At 37.1% G+C, this 21,797-nt stretch overlaps 1 protein-coding gene across 1 annotated transcript in view; it reads right to left on the reverse strand.

The window, feature by feature from the left end:
* The window catches only part of RALYL (RALY RNA binding protein like), a 241,752-nt gene that overhangs the window by 25,469 nt on the left and 194,486 nt on the right, over positions 1-21,797 (reverse strand). Inside the window, exon 7 of the mRNA XM_037050234.1 lies at positions 16,227-16,399. Coding sequence (XP_036906129.1) covers positions 16,227-16,399 — 173 coding nt within the window. The remainder of the gene's footprint in view (positions 1-16,226; positions 16,400-21,797) is intronic.

Below are 21,797 nucleotides of genomic sequence, written 5' to 3' on the forward strand. Positions count from 1 at the left end.
AATCCATGAACACAGTATATGCTTCTATTTATTTGTGTCTTTCTCAATTTCTTCTTCAGTGTTGTACAGTTTTCTGAGTACAGGTCTTTCACCTCCTTGGTAAAGTTTATTCCTAGGTACTTTATTTTTCTTGTTGTTAGAGCTAATGGGACTTTACCCCCTGATTTCTGATTCTGAGCTTTCATTTTTGGTATATAAAAATACTTTTGATTTCTGAATGTTGACTTTGAACCCTGATATTTTGACAAATTTGCTTCTTAGGTTGAATAATTTTTTGGTGGAGTCTATAGGGTTTTCTATGTACATCAGGCATATAGTTCCTTAATACATCATCGGTATGTTGAAAAAAACATAGAAGAGATTTTTTTTCTTAGTCAAAGAAAAAATGGACTAAATGGAGTTAAACAGGCAGGAAGATTTTAGTCACGATTGGCAACAGAGACTATGACTTGTAATAGAGTATTAAGGTTAAACTCAATTCCACTGAAACAAAGCACAACTATTTTTTTAAGCACTGGGTGAGCAGGGTGAAAAGGACTGGAAGACATTACAGGGGAAAGTGGTCATGGTGACTGAGCCATCTATCTTTGCTAATTGTCAGTTATCTAAATTAGGATTTTATTCTCCCAAAGAGACATGGATATAGGAAGCTCTATTTTCTTTTTTAATTAAATTTATAGAGGTGACATTGGTTAATAAGATAATATCAGTTTTTAGTGTATAATTCTATGATACATCATTGTGTGTCACCACCCAAAGTCAAATCTTTTTCTGTCAACATATATTTGACCCATTTACCCTTTACTACCCCCATCCCTCTTCCTTCTGGTTACATTATAAGTTGTCTGTTTGTTTGTCTTATCTTTTCATTTGTAGCCTTGAGTTTAATATCCCACATATGAGTGGAATCATGTGGTTCTTAACTGTTTCTGTCTGACTCATTTTGCTTAGCATAACATTCTCAAGATCCATCCATGTTGTAGCAGATGGCAGTATTTCATTTTTTTCTTGCATCTGAGTACTATTCCATTGTATAGAGGATGGGACAAAAGTAGGTTTTCAGGTTTTTTTTTTATCACCTTGTTATTTTATTTTTTATTTATTTATTTTTTTATATTCTACACACTTTGATAATACAATTATGTCACATAAGGCATTGAAATATTTCATGAAAACATTTTGAAATTCTAACATTTCATAAAATAAAAAGAGAAATTACATTTTTTCACCTATATGTTTTTTTCACCTATATGTTTTTTTAATTTATATAATTTTTATTTAATTCTTGTTCAAGTACAGGTTTCTGTCTTATATTCCCAACCCTGCCTGCCCCCTGCCCCATGCTCCCCAGTTTTCAGTTTTTTATGTCAAAAATAATACAATAATTAAGAAATAATGGTACAAGAATAAACTCTATGTTTTGTATACTCACAACTATAAATCTACTTTTGCCCCACCCTACATATGTACCACATTTTCTTTATCCATTAAATTGAAAGACACTTTGGTTGTTTCTATGTCTTGACCACCATGAATAATGCTGCAATGAACATATTTCAAAAGGATCCTTAAGAAATCCTAGATCCTTAAGAAAGCAACACCTGAGTTGTAAAATTGGCAAAAGGCAGGGAGAAGATTTACATCTAAAAGGTACAGAGAAACAATTTACAATTTCAAGTTTTCTGAAATCAATGTCTGAGAAAATGGAGGTTGGAGGCCTATAGTCAGGAAGAAACTGATGTAATGTTTAGTCACACTGAGGATAAGTTAAGGCCATCTTGGGTTTTAGGACAGAATCTCACACATTTTATACAGCAAAGCAGAACAATTATTTCCCCAGAGACAAAACAAAAAACAAAAAAACTGATGCTCACATGCTTCTGTACAATTCCTAAGACATCTTAGAACTACATGGTTATATATGTTGAATTAAAAACAAATATGGACTTAGTCAGAAGATGCTTTAGTCAAAGGATTATTGCAAGGAAGGATGGGACTCTTGAAACTCAAAATATTAACATTAGGATCTATAAGCATCTCAACAGTTGGGGTAAAAAGGTTTGTCATTATATATAGATGTGTAAACAATGCTAGAATGAACTGGATGAGGGGAAGTGGGGTGAACAGATTCCATATTAGAGAATAGACCATCTCATGTTTGACTCTGGTTCCAGCCTGTTTTCCAGAAGGCACCCTTCTAGAGGGCTGTACATCAGCCAAGGGTGGTAGGGGGCCAAGGTCCTGGATAGAGAGAAGCTTAGACAAGGATTGGTGAATGAGCATTTTATTCTCTTTAATCAACAGGGATAAAACAATTAATCTAATAATTTATGTGACCAAGAATGAGAATTTGGAGGTCTATGTTTAACCATGTGAGTCTTACCTGAGCTATATGGGGAAGGATGGTTCTTCACAGTATGCCATTCCCAGAATAAAAGGGGTGGAATAGGGGTGAACCTTAATGTTTACTGTTCTTTCAAGATCAGAGGACAGGTAACATTCAACATTATCATATATCAGATTTATTTGGCCCACGATCTTGGGCCTATTCTTTCTACACCATAAACACTGGCAAATCAAAAGTGAGAGGAAGGACCCAAATTCAACAGCTCTCTGAAGAGATGCTCTAAGGAAAGGAGCAGGGGAAAATTGGTCTCTGCCTTTTTTTCAAGAAGAAAAACCTTCTCATTTACCTCAAATGTTCTCTGTAACTATGAGTCTGTTTCTGTTTTGTTTGTTAGTTTATTTTGTTTATTAGACAGGAAAGGCATTGGGGGCTAGGTGATAAAAGCAAAGGAAAAAAATAACTCATTTACCAGAGGGAAATGAGGTTGCGGGGAGGTAGAAGTGGGTAAATGGAAGAGAAAAATGTTGATGGAAAGAGACTTGACTTGGGGTGGTGAACATATAATATAATATACAGATGAATTACTACAGAGTTGTACACCTGAAACCTATATAATTTAATTAATATCAACACAGTAAATTAAATAAAATAAATATTTTATAAAGTGAAGATTTAAGTTTAGCAATTCAGTTCAAAGAAGAGTTATTTGGGTTTTAGACTCAGATAGACAAGTCTTTTAATAGCTGTAGGACCTTAAGGCAAATCACTGAGTCTCAGAGGCTCACTTCCACACACGTTAAAGGAATTTTTTGCAGTATATTATAAGATGATTAAATAAGACCATGTTTATAAAAAACCTCTACTATAAATTTATGTGACTGGCAAACTTAATTTCTCCCCCTGAGAAACAAAATTTAGTGAGAATGCCAGTTGTAGAAAATTTTAATACCTTGGAAAGGAAAACAATTAAATGATTTGGTTATACTATTTTTACATATCCTTGTGAAATTCATTGTCTTAAAATTCCAGCATATTCTATTAGCAATGTTATCTCACACCTCAACATACTCTTCTGAGATAATCTCCATTGACGAAGCACAAGGGTTTGTAGGCTAACAGAACCATTTGAAAGGTCTGAGAAAAGTTACATTGATTTCAGTTTGGGAGCAACTTTCATGGGGAAACTAGAAATGAACTGGTCAAGAAGATGTAAAAGAGGAAACATAATTATCCCATTAGAGAGAAGGATTTGTCTATCATTTATTTCACCATACATAATCAGACTTAACAAAGTCTAGATTTTTGTATTTCAGTCTTTGCATATCACTCAGTTTTCACCCCTCAGCCTTCACCATTGTAGCATTGACCCTTTCACATTAATCTGAGACCAGATTATTAATGAGGAGGGATTCCTATCCAACTGATCAAACACATATACATTTTATTGTAAATTCTACAGGGTATAGTTGTCATATTCTGGCTGCCCAAGAGATAACTGCCATTGTTCCCTTAAAATTGAGGAAGATATTAGATACTAATAGTGTAACATGCAGTTTTTAAAACAGCCTACACATACTGATTGTTCAGAACACCTATTTGTGTGCAGCTGGATAAACCCCAAACCTAGTTCTGATATTGTCTAGCCAAGCAACATTAAATCAGCAAACTCTTCTTATATTCTGAGAGGCAAAAATGTATTTCTCTGCTTCTACATTATTCCCAAATCCCAAAGGGCAAGGACTATTGGACAGAGGGTATCTGTGATGTTAAAGAGTTTTGTGCAATAGTAACAATTTAACCTATATATGTGTTTTTCCATTCATGACATTTTTATTCAGGTAGCCAAGAAATACTTATTAAGTAATTGTTATTCTCAGATAGTATTCTGAACAGCAGTGAAAGATTGGGAACAAAAAAGAAAAAATCCTATGTTTGGGGTGGAGGGTGTTTCACTCTCAGATGAAAGCTTATATTCTAGTTAGAGACTTATATTCTAGAACCCAGGCTTCAATATTAACAAATTCCATAAAGATAACACAATGACTAGGTATTTCATTTATACTTGATTATTCATTGTTAAAGAACCTCCACTAATTTTTAAACTATTTTATTTTTGTTCAATTACAGCTGTCTACACTTACCTGCCACCCCTCTGCCCCACCCCAGCCAAAGCCAACTCCCTCCCCTGCTTCCACCCTGCCCCTTGGTTTTGTCCATGTTTCCTTTGTAGTTGTTCCTGAAAACCCTTCCCGCTATTATCCCTTTCTACCTCCACTCTGGTTACTGTCAGATTGTTCTCTATTTCAATGTCTTTGGTTATATTTTGCTTGCTTTTTTCTTTTGTTGATTAGGTTCCACTTAAAGATAAAATCATATGGTATTTTTCTTTCCCTGCCCAGCTTATTTCATTAGCATAATGCTCTACAGTTCCATCCATGCTGTCACAAAGGGTAAGAGCTCCTTCTTTCTCTCTGCTGGATAGTATTCCATTGTGTAAATGTACCATGGTTTTTTGATCCATTTATTTACTGATTGGCACCTAGGTTGCTACCAGCACTATTACTTAAATTTGAATTTGCCAATTAAAATATTAAGAATTCATTGGATAAGATGATATGATGGATATTTTAAATAAACAGCTTACTAAGGTTCTATAAGAATATTTTTTAAAAAATGATACACACATTATAGCATTCTCACATTCTCATCAGAAATTGAGTAGAATGGAAGTCTGACAACTATGGAATTAAAGGAGAAATCACATGCTGCTAGAAGGAGTGAAGATGCTAAGATTTATGATGCCTAAATATTGGGAAGGATCTCTCAGAAGCAAAGGGTGTCAGCCCCATACCAGGCCTTCCATCCCAGGGCTTCAGTGCCAGGAAGAAAAGTCTCCATAACTTCTTTCTGCAATAAGCGACAGGGATTAAGATGAGTTGGTGGAAGATATTGCTGGAATCCCAAGCAGTTGCTCTTAATGGGCCCACACATGAACTTAACTCAGACTCACTCGTTCTGAGCTCCAGCAATGGGATAGCAGCTAGAAAGGCACCAGTGCCATACTGGTGCCATACTGGAACTGAAGTGTCTGGCATCAGGGGAAGGGCTGGGAGACAGCTTTCTCCCAGATAGAACTTCAGAGTTCTATGTCAGGTTCTGTTCATGGCCTTTTGCTGAGCCCTCACAGAGCCACAGAGCTAGCATGTGGGTGCCACATCTGAGACTCCATTACCCATCTCACATTACTTACCCCATACTGGTGATTCTTTGGGCCTCCACCCCACCCAATTTATAGGTCCACCCAAGATATTAGCAGTGATTTTTCCATATAAGTGGGTGGTATTGGTTCATCCTTCTGGTCTTCCTAAATCCTCTCAAACAACCAACAGCTGGCCTCAACAAGCCTACAGTCCCCGAACCTCTTGCTAAGTTGCTCCAGGTCCAGTGCTAGTAGCTGGCCTTGGTTTATATCCTAGCCTTGCTTGGGTAACTACAAACTAAACACAAGTAGCACCCATCTGCAGATCACATTATAGCTTATGCCAAGTGGCCCCAGACATAACACAGGCAGTGGCTGACCTTAGCCAGTTCCATCCACAAAACCCCAGAGCCTGTGCATCCAACAGAAAGCTATAGACAATTTCAGAGCACCACCACTCAACAAAGTCCAACAAAGTCCAACAAAGTCCTTGCAGGTGAGAAGGGATTGGCAAGAAATATTCAAAGTCATGAAAAGTAGGGTCCTACAGCTAAGATTGCTCTACCCAGCAAAGGTGTCATTTAGAATTGAAGGGCAAATAAGGAGATACTCAGAGGAAAAAAAGCTAATTTCTTTAGTGATGAAGAAATCTATCATTCCCTAAACCATTATTATAGGAAATGTTACAGGGATTTACTTAAGAAAAAGAAGATCAAAATTGTGAACAATAAAATGTATCTATCAATAATTGAATCAAAAAAAAACAAACTAAGCAAACAAGGAAAATGGAGACAGAATCATGGATATGGAGAATATTTTGATGATTGTGAGATAGGAGGGAATTCAGGGGAATGACTGAAAAAGGTAAGGGGATTAAAAAGTACAATTAGATAGTTACAGAATATTCATGAGAATGTAAAGTACAGAATAGGAAGTGAGGCAGTCCAAGAACTTATATCTATGACCCATGGACATGAATAAAGGTGTGGGGATTACCTGAAGGACTGTGGGGTACTGGGTGGAGTGGGGCAAAGGGGAAAAACTGGGACAATTGTAATAGCATAGTCAATAAAATGTAATAAAAACCAGTGTAGTCACTTCAATGTTATCTTATACACATGTAAATCTGTGAATGTGTTTACTCAAATTATTTATTGCTTTTATATACAATATTTTATAGAATATTGTATTCTTTCTATTTTGTCAGTAAAGGGCTTTTTGTGTTGGCAGAATTACTTTATTTCTCCAACAATTTTCATAACTAGACTTCTGAAATCTGACCTCATTAACACTTCAAATTGTTCTATTTACCTCTATCATTTCTAGAAAAGTGGGTCATTTTCCTTTTTTAAGTGTATTTAAGGATTATTTTTGGACTGCTTTGTTTGCAAAGGACTTCAGAACATTCTCTTCTCTTCCTCTTTTGTTTCTCTCTATATAGAAACTGTGGGGTAGTAGAAATATTTTATTTTGTTTGGATCTATACTCTATATTATCTACCTCTTAACATCATTAGAGCACTTTGGAAATTGCATGGCAACCACAATACCTTTAACATTTCAAACACCCTTAGGTCTAGAGCCCATTTTCTAATGACCAAATTGCTCTTTTGTCTGCATTTGGGGTCATAGGCTCTGCCATATGTATCTGGGTATTCTTTAATTCTGAATTATCTGAAGTTTATTTTCTTATGAACTTATGACTTACAGCTTTCTCTTAACTGTTTGGGCTTAAAAATTGTAGCTCACAAGTGAGAGAGAGGCTTCTTTTCTAGTTTGTTTTATAACTCAGTGTTCTAGCTTTGCTAACTAAATCCGGATGGCTTTAAATTTGCATTTGTATTACTCATGAGAGGTAATGATGTAAAAACAACTCCACACCAGAGCCAATTGTGCTGTGTGGACTTGGATGTGCTGATTCAAGCCTCCTCCTTCTTTTCAGTGCCTTGAAGATGCAGCCTGCTGCTTGAGTGACCTAGTGGTTACAACAAAAGCTCTTTGCTTCTCTGCTTTCTATAAGAATCCTCTAAGTCACAGTGGGCATGCATACAAAAGTAATATTTGGAATATGATCTGATTACAATACACAATAAAATGTGCTTAAAAACAAAGAGGGGCTGAGCACATTTTCCTCTCTTTCTTTAATAATATTCATTAGCATGTGCTAAATATCATACTAAGGAAAAATACCAAATAAAATTAGTTCTGAGAAATTCATAAACCATTGACCAAGAAAGAAGGGAAATCACTAGTTACAATAAAGCATGTTAAGTATGATGAAATAAGTACAGAATGTGGTCTAAAAAGAGAAGCAAACCCAAAGTGACAGGGACAAGTGTGGACCTTGTTCAAGAATGAATTGATGGTGAGTGACAGTGGTATTGAGGGCACAGGATGTACTGACCAGTCAGACAAAATAGTGAGTGGGGAGGGTTTTCAAGGCAGAAGGAAGAGTGTGTGCCTGCAGGTATAATACAGTGTTCAGAGCCCACCAGGTAATCAGTCTCCTTTATCCCCCATGCCTGAACATTTGCTGGAAACTGTGCTTTGCATGAGGGATCCCAAACCAAGAAGTCATCCAGCCTGAGGGAGGTTCTTAGTGTGTAGCTGGAGAGAGAGACATTTTTTTCCAAGTGTATAATTATAAAATACATCATCTGTCCATGACATCATGCACTCACCACCCAAACTCTAACCTCCTTCATTACTATATGTTTGACTCCCTTAACACTCCTCCCACCCCCTCTCCTTTTGGTAACCACCATACTGTTGTCTGTGTCAATGCATTTGTTTGTTTACTTGCGGCTTTCTGTTTTATATGGTTTTTGCAAGGAAGACATTTATAAAAAAGTAATAGCAACAAGGACATGAGTGTGCTCACAGGTGTTTGTTTGAGTTGTGAAGATATCAGGGAGGTTTCTAGAATGGTGTAGTATTAGAGATAGGTATTGAAATCAATGTGGATGTTCCCCAAGATGAGAAATAGAATGACATTGCAGGAATATTAATTCCTGCCAATCACTCTCACACTCCAGGCAGCCTCTGCTCATCTAGATTCAATGATACCATACTGTCCTCTTTTTACAGGTGTCCTTTTGTGAGCACACTGTTGAGATCTTTCCATGCTGTTTTGCATGGCTCAGTGGAATGTTCCCTTTTACTGATGAGTAGTGTTTTTTGTATGAATAAAAACACACTGCATATCCCCTTCCTGACTGGTGAACTGTTTCCATTTTTTAATACCAGGAGTAGAGCTGCTAAAGCACTCTTATACAAATACCTTTTAGACATATATTTTCATTTCTCTTGAAGACTCTGGAGCTGAACTGCTGGCTCATCATGTCTGGTTTTATAAGATATTGCCAGACATTTCTGAGTGGTTGTAGCATTGCATCTGCCTACCAATAGTGTAGAGAGTTTCGGGTCTCCATATCTCTGCCACATTTGCTCATATCAGTCAACTTTGGCCATTCTGGAGGCTGTGGAGTATTACCTTATTGTATTTAAATTTCTATTTTTCTGAAGACCAGTGATTTTGAGTGGGATTTCCTGTGCTCACTCTTTTGGTGAAGTATCCACTTATGCATCTTCTTCATGGATCACGACCTCTATCTCCAGAGTTCTCAATACTTATTCTACATGAAAAAAGTCTTTGGACTTTTGCTTGGGCCCCGCACCCAAGGATTCTAATTTTATTGTTACAGCTCAAGACACCCTTTTATGAAAAAGTACCTTGGTGATTCTCTGTGCATCCGGGTTTGAAAGCCCTGTTATTTTAGTCTAGTGGTGGTTCTTAAACTTTAGTAGGCTTCAGAATCACCAGGAAACACAGCATCACTGGGGTAGCTTGTTAAAACACAGATTGCTGAGGTCTATTCTTACAGTTTCTGATTCAGTGAGTCTGGGGTAGATCCTGAGACTTTGGTCTTTTTTTTTTCTTTTTTTCTGAGAATTTGATTTCCAACAAGTTTCAACTAATGAGATGCTGCTGGTCCTGAGACCAACCCCTGAGAACTACTGCTTCAGTCACACTAACCAGCCACCTTCTCAACAGATACCAAGATCATTTGAGCCTTCTTTACTGGTGTGCTTTATTATCTGTTGGTGATGCCATCTAACCCTTTGTTTTTCTCACACATGCTTCATTCTTTAAGAACCAGCTTGAATGCCACAACCTTTGAGTAGTCTGTTCAGCTTCTGTCATTTCACCTCCCACACAATGTTGTCATGTTTCATATAATAATTGCACTTTTCACAGGTTTATTAAATATCTGTTTCTGTGTTCTGACTTCAGCATTCTCTCTCCTACCCAGCAAAAGTTCTATAAAATCAGAAACTACTTGATCTTTGTGTTTTTAGATACTAAGTATCTGGCACATTAAAGAGTTCCCATTATTTTATTAAAATTATTTTTGGCTGTTGTTTTAATGAATGAGTTGCTCAATGACTATAGAAAATGGGATGTATAAGGTTTCTAACATGGTCAGATTCTTTAAAACCACAGCTGACCAGCTGTTACTAAGTTGGTAGCTCATGTTACCAACATGAGCAAGAGAGCAAATCTATAGCAAAAGCTAAAATTAAAGTTATATATTATTGTTGTGGGCCACTCTGCCTGGTTTCAGGAATTGTAGCCCTAAGCCCCCTCTCCCCTGCCCTCCCACCATGGCTAAGGATGAGTGAGCAACCTCTGGAATGTGAGCCACAGTAGACAAAGCCTGTCTCTGGTAGCAAATGCTGCCTCAGTTTCTTCTCCCTGCCCCCAAAGCATGGTTGGAAGTTCATGAAGGGTAAGTCTCCTCACAGCGGGGAGCAACCTAAGCCAGACTTGACCACTTGAGAGGCCATGATAGAAGGACTTGGGGGGGGGGGCTGCAACAAAGAGCAATGGACTCTTGCCCCCTGGCTATGTGACATAGCCTGAGTCCCCATGTCCTCTAGGAGAAGGGCCTCCTGGCTATAATCCACTTAAGCCTGAAAACCTGTTGGGGTGGGGTTCAGCTCCTTGCCTTGCTAGAGCATATCTGGGGAAATCTGGCATAAGAAAGAATTCCTAAATAATCCTGTGAAATCTTCTCTGCTAAGAGTGCTTTCATTCATATGATAAGGGTCCAAGCAGGAAATGAGTATGTCTTCTAAAATTTCTGAAACCCCCTTTCCTGACAGACACTGACTCAGACTAAGCCCTCAGATTTCTTTGAAATGTTATCTACTGTTTGATCCTTGCTGCCCTGTATTCCTGTGTATTACAACCAATAAAAGTCCTTGAAAGAAGGGGCTCAATGCCTTTTTCCCCTGAGAAACTGGCCACTGCTTATGGTCCTTCCCTCTAGAGGGATCAGCAACCTCTCTTCCCCAAGCAGATCATGTCATGTCATGTTTACTTTCATCCATGACAGACAGGGTGACTTGCGGAAAAGGTCATCCCTGCATATTATTACAGACTACATTAGCATTATCATTTTTTTAAGTCATAAGAAGAAAACTTCAAAAGGAATTCTTTTGAACTGATTAAGTCAGCAAGTATAAAATGAAAAAAATTAAAAGGATTAATATTTAATTTGTTCCCTGAGGGATTTCTTATTAAATATGAAGGGCATCTTAACAAACTCGAACCTCTAGAGACTCTAAAGATGCAAAGTTCCATACAAAGATTATGTTGCTGGAAATGTAATGTTTTATTGAAAACTTCATTTGCAAAATGAGGTGATGATAATCAGAATAATAACAATAACGGCTGCAAATTCTTTCTTCACATTGTGTCAGAGTCTTTATTTAGTGAAGTTCATTTAGTCCTTCTAAGATCCCTGTGAGGTGTGTATTCATTCCAGTTTCACAGATGACAACACAGAGTCTAGAAGAAGTTAAAAATTTTGTTCAAGGCCATAATTCTAATGTATTTCTGTGGAGAGTTACCAGATATATTATAGGAAGTTTAAGTTGAATTTGAGTTTCAGAGAGATTAACTATTTTTTTCTTAGCATTATGTCTTGTAATATTTGGGACATGATTATATTAAAAAGTAATTCGCATTGTGGTTTTAATTTGCATTTCTTTGTTAATTAGTGATGTTGAGCATCTTTTCATATGTCTATTGGCCATCTGTATGCCCTCTTTGGAGAAGTGTCTATTCAGATCCTTGTCCATTGTCTAATTGAATTGTTGTGTTTTTTGGTGTTAAGTTTTTTAAGTTATGATATCAGTTCACAACAGTTAGAATGGCTATCATGACTAAGTCAACAAACAAGTAATGGTGAGGATTTGGAAAAAAGGGAACATGTTTGTACTATTGGTGATGCAAATTGGTGCAGACACTGTGGAAAGCAGCATAAAGATGCTTCAAAAAACTAAAAATAGAACTGTCTTATGACCCAATGATCCCACTTCTGGGAACTTATATTAAGGAACCTAAAGTGCTAATTTGAAAGAATGAAAATACCACTATGTTCACTGCACCATTATTTATAATGACCAAGATATGGAAGTGGCCCAAGTATCCACCAGTAGATGAGTGGATACAACGACTATGGAACATTTACACAATGGACTACAACCCAGCCGTAAAAAAGAAGAAAATTTTACCCTTTGTGATGACATGGATGGACCTGGAGAACATTATGCTGAATGAAATAAGCCAGTCAGAAAAAGACAAATGCCATACAATTTTACTCATATGTGGAATCCAATGAACAAACTGAACTAACAAGCAAAATAGAGACAGAGTCATAGATAGGCAGCAGGCTGACAGGTCTGGGGCATAGGTTAGGGATTGGAGAAATTGAGCAGAGAAAAAAGGACTCATGAACATGGACAACAGTATGGTGATTGTGGGAGGAGGGGAGTATAAGGAGGATAAATAGTAAAGGAAAAATTTAAAAAAATAGATAAAAACAGAAAAGAAGATCTAGTTCTCATATTTTAAAAAAGGAAAGTATTTATCATTAATATGAAATGCAGATTTCACTGGGTGTTCTTTATTTTTATTTCCTAAATCTAAAAACCCTATTTCTTTTTAGTCTAAAATAAAAACTTGCCTCACACATCTAGGTTGCATTGCATCCTGATTCTCTCTCATGTTCAGGCAATTCCCAATTTACTTACATGGAATTTATTGGATGAACTTAAAACATTTAACAAAGCATAAGGCGCTTTATGAGGTGGACTCCACCTTCCCTTTCTGCACATTCAGAAATACAGCAAGAGAATAGGCACTGAGGCAGAAGCTGAACAGTGAACATGGAGGCCACTGGGCTGCCCCTAGGTGAGTGAGAACTCAAAGTCAGATCAGACAGGGATCAGAGAAGATCAGAGAGGGAGCAGGGCTTTGGAGACCACTGTGAGGCTGGGTGAGGCAGGCAGCTATTGAGTTTAAAACAGAATGATGTGGACCGGCTTAAGGTTTAAGAACCACACTGGCTATTCTTTGGAGACCATTATGCAGAGGAACAGGGCAGAAGCTGGGAGGTCCAGCTAATATTGAGGCAAAAACTCTAGCGGCTGGTTTTTCTAATGGTGGATTTTATAGGTTCAGCTTTCAGGCTATGTCACTCTGGGCTCTGGGTGCCATATCCAGGTTGGAGCTGGGGAGAGGGGTTTCATTCTTCCAGCTTTCATCTGGACCCTGGTGTGGTTTTACACTGAGACCTGAAGGTGACCCTGCCCCAGGGTGCACTTTTGAAGTGACCCTGCCCCTGGTGTACTTTGTGGGTGCTACTTCCCTGGGTGCAGAAGAAGAGCAGTCAAGACTGTGGCAAGATGGTGCCCTCCAGGGGCAGAAGGGGAACATGTTTTCAGCCCTGTTCCTGATATAGCTGAGATACTTCCTGGGAGAGCCTGTGGGTAGGGGCAGTGGGGAAGGCACTAAAACTATGCAGAGTTCATATGAACCTGGGAAATTTTTATTAGTAGTATTACTATAACCTGATTACACCATAATTACTTGAATATGCTTAGAAACATCAGGGCTAACAAAGTTAAATGAATGACATTAGAGGGCACAATAAAACAAAACATATATAAAAGACACAGATGCCCTCCAAAAAAACACAGACACTTAGCAAAATTTTTACTGACATGTTAACTCTGTGCCAAGTTGTGCTTCCTAGACATTCATTCCCACAGCGATCCTTGGTCAGACATATACTATCATCTTCACCATGTTTTCTTTCTGTCACTGTCTTCCTTCCAGTGTCATCATCACTTGTATTCATGCACTAGTGAGTTTTGATTTTAAGTGTGATAAAAGCACTATAGGTTTTCAAGCAAGGAAGTAGTATTGTCAGATGTATATTTTATAAAGATTTTCATCCTTCCTGTGTGGAGAATGGATTGCATAACTGACATGAAAAAGTGGCTAGCTTTGGGCTGTGATTTGGAGGTAGAATTAATGGGGAAGGTGGAGAGAAACAGAAGTAATCCTAGTCTTTTTTGGTGTTAATCACTGCATGGATGATGATATTTTTACAAGAATGAGGAAGATAGGAAAGGAATAAGTTGGCTGGGAAAAAATCAAGACTATTTCTGGCATATTACATTTCAGATATTTATTGGAGATCTATGAGGAAATGGGCATTTAAATACTTGAGTCTAGAATCCCAGGAAGAGACCAGAAATAGAAATCTACATTGAGGAATCTTTGGCCTATAGATAATATTTAATACTTTGGTATTTGATGAGCTCACCTTGGGAAAGTATGCCAAAAAAGGAGGTAGCTCAGGACAAAGCCCTGGGCTGCTCCAGTCTAGAGGGAAAGTTTCTAGCAGAGGAAAGTGAGAATGAGCAACTTGTAACCAATTCTCAGCCAAATTCTTCTGACAAATAAATTAAAGTAAGAACAAAGAGTTAACTATTGTAAATGGCAATACGGAAGCCTGCAGATACTTCAGTGAGAGCAGTCACAATGGAATGGTGACAACACAAGTCTGATTAAAACAGGTTGAAAAAAAATCAATGTTGTGGAATTAAAGTCCTGATTAAGAAGAAACTGAGAAACTTAGTCCTTCATTTATTCTAGCCCCTTTCAACAGATTCCTATAATCAAAGCAATTCTAAGAAAGGAACTTAAATCCTTCAGACTGATGCAGACTTTTGTAGAAATAAGGGGGGTTCTTAAAAGCTCATATTGGAAAAGTTTAAATGAAGGTACTATGCAATTTCAACAAAGTTTGAATGTAAAAATCAATGTTGGAATGCAAGGGGAGACCCCCAAATCCCTGGAATTTATTTATTAAAAATTGTGTATTTATTTTTACATGTTTAAACTTTAGTTGCCTTAAAAGTACTCCCCACTTGATGTAATACACTGAGACATTTTTTCCACTGCTCAAAAGAGTTTCTAAACTCATGAATTTTGATGCCTTTTAGTGTTTCTGTTGTCTTTTATTTCACCTCTTCCACATTGGCAAAATGTTTCCTTTTGAGGATGTTTTTCACCCGGGGAAACAAAAGGTAGTTTTTTGGAATGAGATCTGGTGAATAGGGAGGATGGGGCATGGGGGTCATATTTTTGGTCAAAAACTGCTGAACACTCAGTATGATGTGGGTGGATGTGGTCATAAATCACCCATTATAAAATGGGCAAATGTGCTGTCTTAAAAAACTTTAACTGAAGCCAAATGCAGCCCCTCACAACAATACCAGTTGGTACACCAATACAGATGGGTTGTTAGAACACTCACCTAGCAGGGTAAGCCTGTACCACAAAGGACCTGCACTTCAGAAGATAATTCCTTTTTTGAGGAGGTCCCTTTTGTAGAATTATGTAAGTTAAACTACTAATAGGGTAGTTATCATGACAAAGCGACAACTATCATGACAAAATTAGTAAGTGATAATAGCTATCAGAATAAACTAGGATCTTATATTACCTGGGATAAGTCAAATTCAATGATTCTTTCATTGATATTAGAGAGTTGGCAGATATACACATACACATATGCCTGCCCTGTCATCATTGTGATTAGTCAGTCCCTTAGGAGAGAATGTCTAATTTCATGGTTGATAAAATATGACAATGAGCATCCTCATCAGCATATATTTACCAAGTCCCCAGTGTGTTACAGAGAAAAGAATATCTGGAAGTGAGCAATATAATGATGACACCATTGGGAGAATAAAACATGTAAAGAATAAAGCCTCAGCTAATTCCCCAACTCATAAGTACTGGTTACTCAGCATTGCAGGCACAGAGAATGTGACCTGGCCAAATACCACAGGGCCATGTTAATGAGCAGAGTACAGGAAAGACTGCTGGCCATGCAATGACCACAGACAGTCATTCACAGCAAATGATGCTCTTAGATGAGTCAAAGCACCAGGTAACTTCCTGTAAATGGTCGTATTACCTGGATTTTACATCCATGTAAGTTCACATGTAATTGTACAAACACAAGTTTCCTTTCATGATGGAGCATTTGGGAAATAAATCTTCCACTTGGAAGTTAAAGTATACCTAATATCATATATAATATTCCCATTTTTTAATTTACTCTCTTTTATTTTTAGTTAGCAAAGATGTATTGAGCACTTATTATGTGCAAAGCACTGTACTGATGTTGCCTTAAATAAATTCATAAAAGAAAAAAAATAGCCCTCAATACTTAACTTTCTTCTAAAATGAATAAGCTACTGACATGCTTGTGCTGTTTACAAAAGGTGTGGACACCAAATATTTTGTTCCTACCAGCTCATGACCCCCATCTTCATCGAAGTCCTCCTCTATCCCATCAGTCATCTCTTCTCCATCCACATCTGGTGCTCCTTCAGCAGGCTCCTCTGTAGAGTGATCTGCATTCTCTGACACACATTCATCTTGGATCAGCTCTATACTTTCTTCTAATTGCTTCTTCTGAGCTTCTGGTGGGGGGAAAAAGCAAATGACTACTACCTTGGGTTGCTCATGATCCATTTGAATAAACCATGAAAAAAAAAAAACAGAACAGTCTACAAGAGAGTAAACTCTGTGTACTGTAAAGGGTGTGAGGAAGATAAGGTCATATTATATTTCAGTCAAATTTATTCAGTCATGTATATTATTATATATCTATTTCACATGTATGCTTAATTATTTTTAATTGAATTAGAAAAAATGGGGAATTCATATTATACTAGTAGATAAAGGAGTAAAAATGTACAAAGATACATTGATCTTTCCAGCTATACAGGATGGAGGGAAAAGGTTTAGCTTATTCTTGTATGATTACTTATTAATTATTATATTATTTTACATATGAACAACTGTAAACTTACTTTTGTCCCACTGTGTATATAGTGCTTTCTAATAAGAATATTCTCTTTGAGGAGAAAATACACCAAAGAAAGAGAAGGGAGAGAAAAAATTAGGTAAAGCAAAGAACTTGTTCATTTGAGAAAAGAGGATGAGCAAGCTCAATGACAAGTTCAAATCTATGTGAAAAGGACAAAATCTCACTGAAGAAAAACATCACAAGGGCATGTATGTTTTTTTTCAGATAACATGTTTATGTGGACAATCCTTTGAAATTTTAGTCTAAATTCTGTTGGCAGATATTGGTCACTGCAGTGGTTGAGAGTAAAATTCTGATATTAGGGGAACTGCATTCAACACTGAGCCTTCTTCTTTTTCATCTTTGTAATGCTATGCAGTGAAATGGGAACCTCTCATGAAGCTAAGTTTTCTCATCCTTACAATTAGGATCACTATTGCATAACTGTAGTAAATTCAAGTGCCTAGTATAGTGATTTGCAAACAACAAGTGCTCAAATATATGAAGCAGAGAAAGTCATCTAAAGTGGTTATTATAAAACTTAACCAATATATTTTTCTGGATCTAGAAAATTATCATCCAAATTAAACAGGGAAATAGGAAGTTACACTTAAAAAGAGTTTTAAGCTAGGGAATATGACCCAGGTACCTGTATTAAAAGAAAGGCAAATTAGGCAAAAAGATACAGACCACAAATATTCTAAGTTTAATTTCTATTGATCTTGAGCACATTATAGTAATGAAGTAAGTCAGAAAGAGAAAGACAAGTACTGGTTATTACTTATATGTGGGATCTAAAAAGCCAAACTTGTAAAAACAGAGAGTAAAATGGTCATTGCTGGGGACCTGGGGGTTGGGGAGAAGGTAGGACAGATGTTATTTAATTTTACAAATTTGCAACAAGTAGTAAATAAGCCCTAGAGACCTAATGCACAATAGAATGAATAAAGACAATATGGTACTACAGTCATCAAACTTGCTAAGAGACTAGAACTTAATTATTCCAACCACTAAAAAGAAAGAGAGCAGATGATAGTAGGAGAGGGTGACTAGAAGTTGAGAATTTGAAGCCCTGGCTGGTGTAGCTCAGTGGATTGAGGGCAGGCCTGTGAAACAAAAGATCGTGGTTCGATTCCTAGTCAGGGCATATGCCTGGGTCGCAGGCCAGTTCCCAGCAGCGGACACATGAGAAGCAACCATACATTGATATTTCTCTCCCTCTCTTCTTCCCTTCCCCTCTAAAGGTAATTAAAAATTTAAAGATGAATAAAAAAAAGTTGAGGATTTGAGCAAAAAACCTTAAATTTATACCATGTTATATGTCAAATATATTTTAATAAGAAACAACCAAAATCTCCCAGACAAAATTGCTATGCTTCATTCATCTCATCTTCCTTCCACATGTCACACTGCCCTCTACAAGTTTAGACTTTAACTTCTGCTGGCTGACCTACACACCCATAACCAGCACCCTCTGAGAAAAAGCTGTGATGGGCAGACTGGTTTGAGCACTGGAAACTCTGGAACCCTCCACCATAAATCACACCTTTGGCTCTACCCTATTGCCTCTGCCAGTGTTTGTGCTTTGGACTGCACAATAGTTTGGATACTCTGGTTTGGCCCTCCACTCTCTTTATCCTAAGAGTGTTTTTTGTACTTATTACCTAACCACTCATTTCTAGCCTCTCTAGGTGATCATGTTGCTTGTTCAAATGCCCTGGCTCTCAAGTCCTGAGGTTGATATTTCAAGAAAGAGAGAGATGTGGAGGTTTGGGATCAGGCAGTTATTCCATACAGTTTACCCTTGAACAATATGTGTTTGAAATGTGTGGGTTCACTTATAGGTGGATTATTAAAATAAACACATAAAATACTGTAAATGTACTTTATTTTTCTTATAACTTTCTTAATAGCATTTTCTGTAGCTTATTCTATTGTAAGAATACTGTATATAATACATATAACATGCAAAATATATGTTAACCATTTGTGTTATAGGTCAGTCACAAATAGGTTATTACTATAGCTACAGTTTTTTAAATCCTCATGCAAGGCCATGTTTATTGATTTGAGAGAGAGAGAGAGAAACATTGATGTGAGAGAGAAATAGCAATTGGTTGCCTCCTGACTAGGGACCAAACCCATAACACAGGTATGTGCTCTGACTGGGGATGGAACCCACAAATTTTTGGTGAACCAGACAATGCTCCAATTAACTGAAACACTCATCCAGGGCTATAGTTAAGTTTTTGATGAGTCAAAAGTCACATGTGAATTTTTGACTGCATGGGGGGTGGTTAGCACCTGTAGCCCCTGTATTATTTAAGGATCAACTGTAAATTGAAAACTGTTCCAAACCTACGACACTTCCTAAAGGCCAACTTTTTCAATTTTAGTTTATTGTATTTTTTGTTAATAACATAAATGGACTCTTGTTTAAAATTGATATTATATTGGAAATTCACTTGGTCTACATACCCATTTCTTCTCTAGTAGTTTTAGAAATATTTTTCTAACAACCATCATTTTTTTGAAGTTGAAAGCAATATTCTGTTTTTTTCTTCTACAAAAATCTGTAGCCAAAGCAGCATAGCAGATTTTCAGAGAACCTATTGGGACTGGACCTTAAAGATGCATAGTCCTCATTTAGCTTTGAGTATGATTTTTTTTAGTTATCTCTGGGGTTCAAGCTAACTTTGCTGATCGTGCTAGCTGAATGCGCTCTCTCCTCTTTTGATCAACTGATGCCCAGATCAAAGGCTCTTATAATTAGTTCCATGTCTTTTGTATTGTCATGAGTGTTGAAGTTTCCTTGAAACGTGAGCTATTGCCTTCAAAGGGGACAATATAGGTGTCGGTCTTTTGTGAAATGAAAACTACAAGTCAATTTTCAGACATATTTTGATGTGCTCTATAGCCTTCACTGAATATTTTATACAGAGGAGGGATAATATAAGATATTAAAGAGGGTATAGCATTTGAGATAAATATGTTTGTTAATTGCTAGCCCTGTTAACTGTACTTTTCTTCTCTAAAAGATGAGCATAAGAAGTCTTTCAAAAAGTTGTAATATTCTTAAATGAAGAACAAGGTGAATGTTTTTTAATCTATAAATGCCACACGAACACATTATCATAAAAGATTCTAAATAGTTTTTGAGTTAAATTTACATTGATTTCTTGTCCAGATAAATTGTTCAGGTCAAATAATTAATCACTATTTATCATCAAGAATCGTATATTGACTCCACTTCCCACTAAACACGGGAGAAAAACCTAAATGATCTAGGGAGGAACAGTGAAAACAGCCAACAGTACTCTAGCATATATGAAAATAGGAAACCAAAAATTGTAGAGAACATTGAAAAATCAAATAGGTAGGTGGAAACTGTGAATACCAGGATATCTGCTGAAAGAGGAAACCCACCAACAAAGGAACTACCAACACATAAAAATAGAAGAAGGTGAAGGAGGGAGTAAAAGCCACACTAAACTCAATACAGGACCTAGCTGGAAATGCAACTAAATAGTGAAGAAATTACCCAGTAAAAACAACTGAACAAGAGCAAAAGATAATCCTCAAAACATTGTACACACAGAAGCACCAGCTTCAGCACAACCTGCCCACACTAGCACCACAAAAGACAAGAGCTGGTAGACAGAGTTACCCTCAGTTAACCAGCTAGTGAAAAGAACCTACCAAGAAACAATAAACACCAATCAAAGCCCAAAGACAAACACAGAGGCAATATAAATGACAGCCCAAGACCAGTGAGCTTGGGAGAACAAGAAGACAGGACCACTGAATCTCACTGGTAGTCTACCACAGAAATTTACACCATAAATCCTGGGAGCCAGAAGAGATCAATTTCAAAATCTGAGGCTAACAAGAAGAGTCTCACAAACAAAAGGAAGGCAAAGAAACAATCTTCAAATGAAAGGAAATGAGGAAGCCTCAGAAAGAATGCTAAATGAAATAAAGGCAAGTCAACTATCAGATATTGAGTTCAAAACAATGATTATCAGGAAGCTCAATAAGCTCACAGTGAATTAACAGACACTACAGTGAAACTACAATGAACTCACTGCAAATGATATAAACATGAAAAAGGAAACAGAAACTATCAATAAGGATAAAGAGGAAATGAAGAATAAAATATATGAACTGAAGAACACAGTAGATAAAATCAAAAGCAGAATTGATGAAGCAGAATATTGGATCAGTGAGCTGCAGGACAAAGTAGGAAAAAACAGAGCATGAAGAGGAATTAAGGGAAATTCAGGAAATATGAAACAATTATAGGGATGCCAGAAGGAAAAGAAGAAGAGCATGGGACAGGATACCTGTTTGAAAAAGTAGTGATGGAAAACTTCTCTGTTAGATGAAAGAAAAAGTCACACAAGTCCAGGATATGCAGAGAGTCCAAATCAAGAGGAACCCAAAGAGCCTCACTTTAAGACACATCATCATTAAAATGGAAAAATTACAAGACAAAGAAAAAATCTTAAAGGCACAAAAGGAGAAACAGGAAGTAACATACAAGGGAGCCCCAATAAAGCTAGCAGCTGAATTCCCAGTAGAAACTCCAAGTCAGAAGAGAATGGCAAGAAATATTCCAAGTAATGAAAACCAGAGCCCTGCAACCAAGGCTACTTTACTCAGCAAGGCTCTCAATCACGATAGAAGGGCAAAAAAAGAGCTTCCGAGACAAAAGAAGTCTAAAAGAATACGCCTCCACCAAACCAGCTCTGTGAGAGATGCTAAAGGGACTGCTTTAAGGAAAGGAAAGGAAAGGAAAGAAAGAGAGAGAGAAGAACGCAGGTACAAAAATTGCAGTAAATAAGTACCTTAAATAATAACCTGAAAAGTAAATTGATTAAATGCTCCAATCAAAAGACAAATCAAAATAGCTCAATGGATAAGAAAGCATGACTCACACATATGCTGCGGACAAGAGACACACCTCAGGACAAAAGACCTACACAGATTAAAAGTGAAGGGCTGGAAAC

The sequence above is a fragment of the Sturnira hondurensis genome, unplaced genomic scaffold (genome assembly GCF_014824575.4).
Source record: "Sturnira hondurensis isolate 20B ecotype Veracruz unplaced genomic scaffold, ASM1482457v3 Scaffold0006571, whole genome shotgun sequence".
NCBI classification, from domain to species: domain Eukaryota; kingdom Metazoa; phylum Chordata; class Mammalia; order Chiroptera; family Phyllostomidae; genus Sturnira; species Sturnira hondurensis.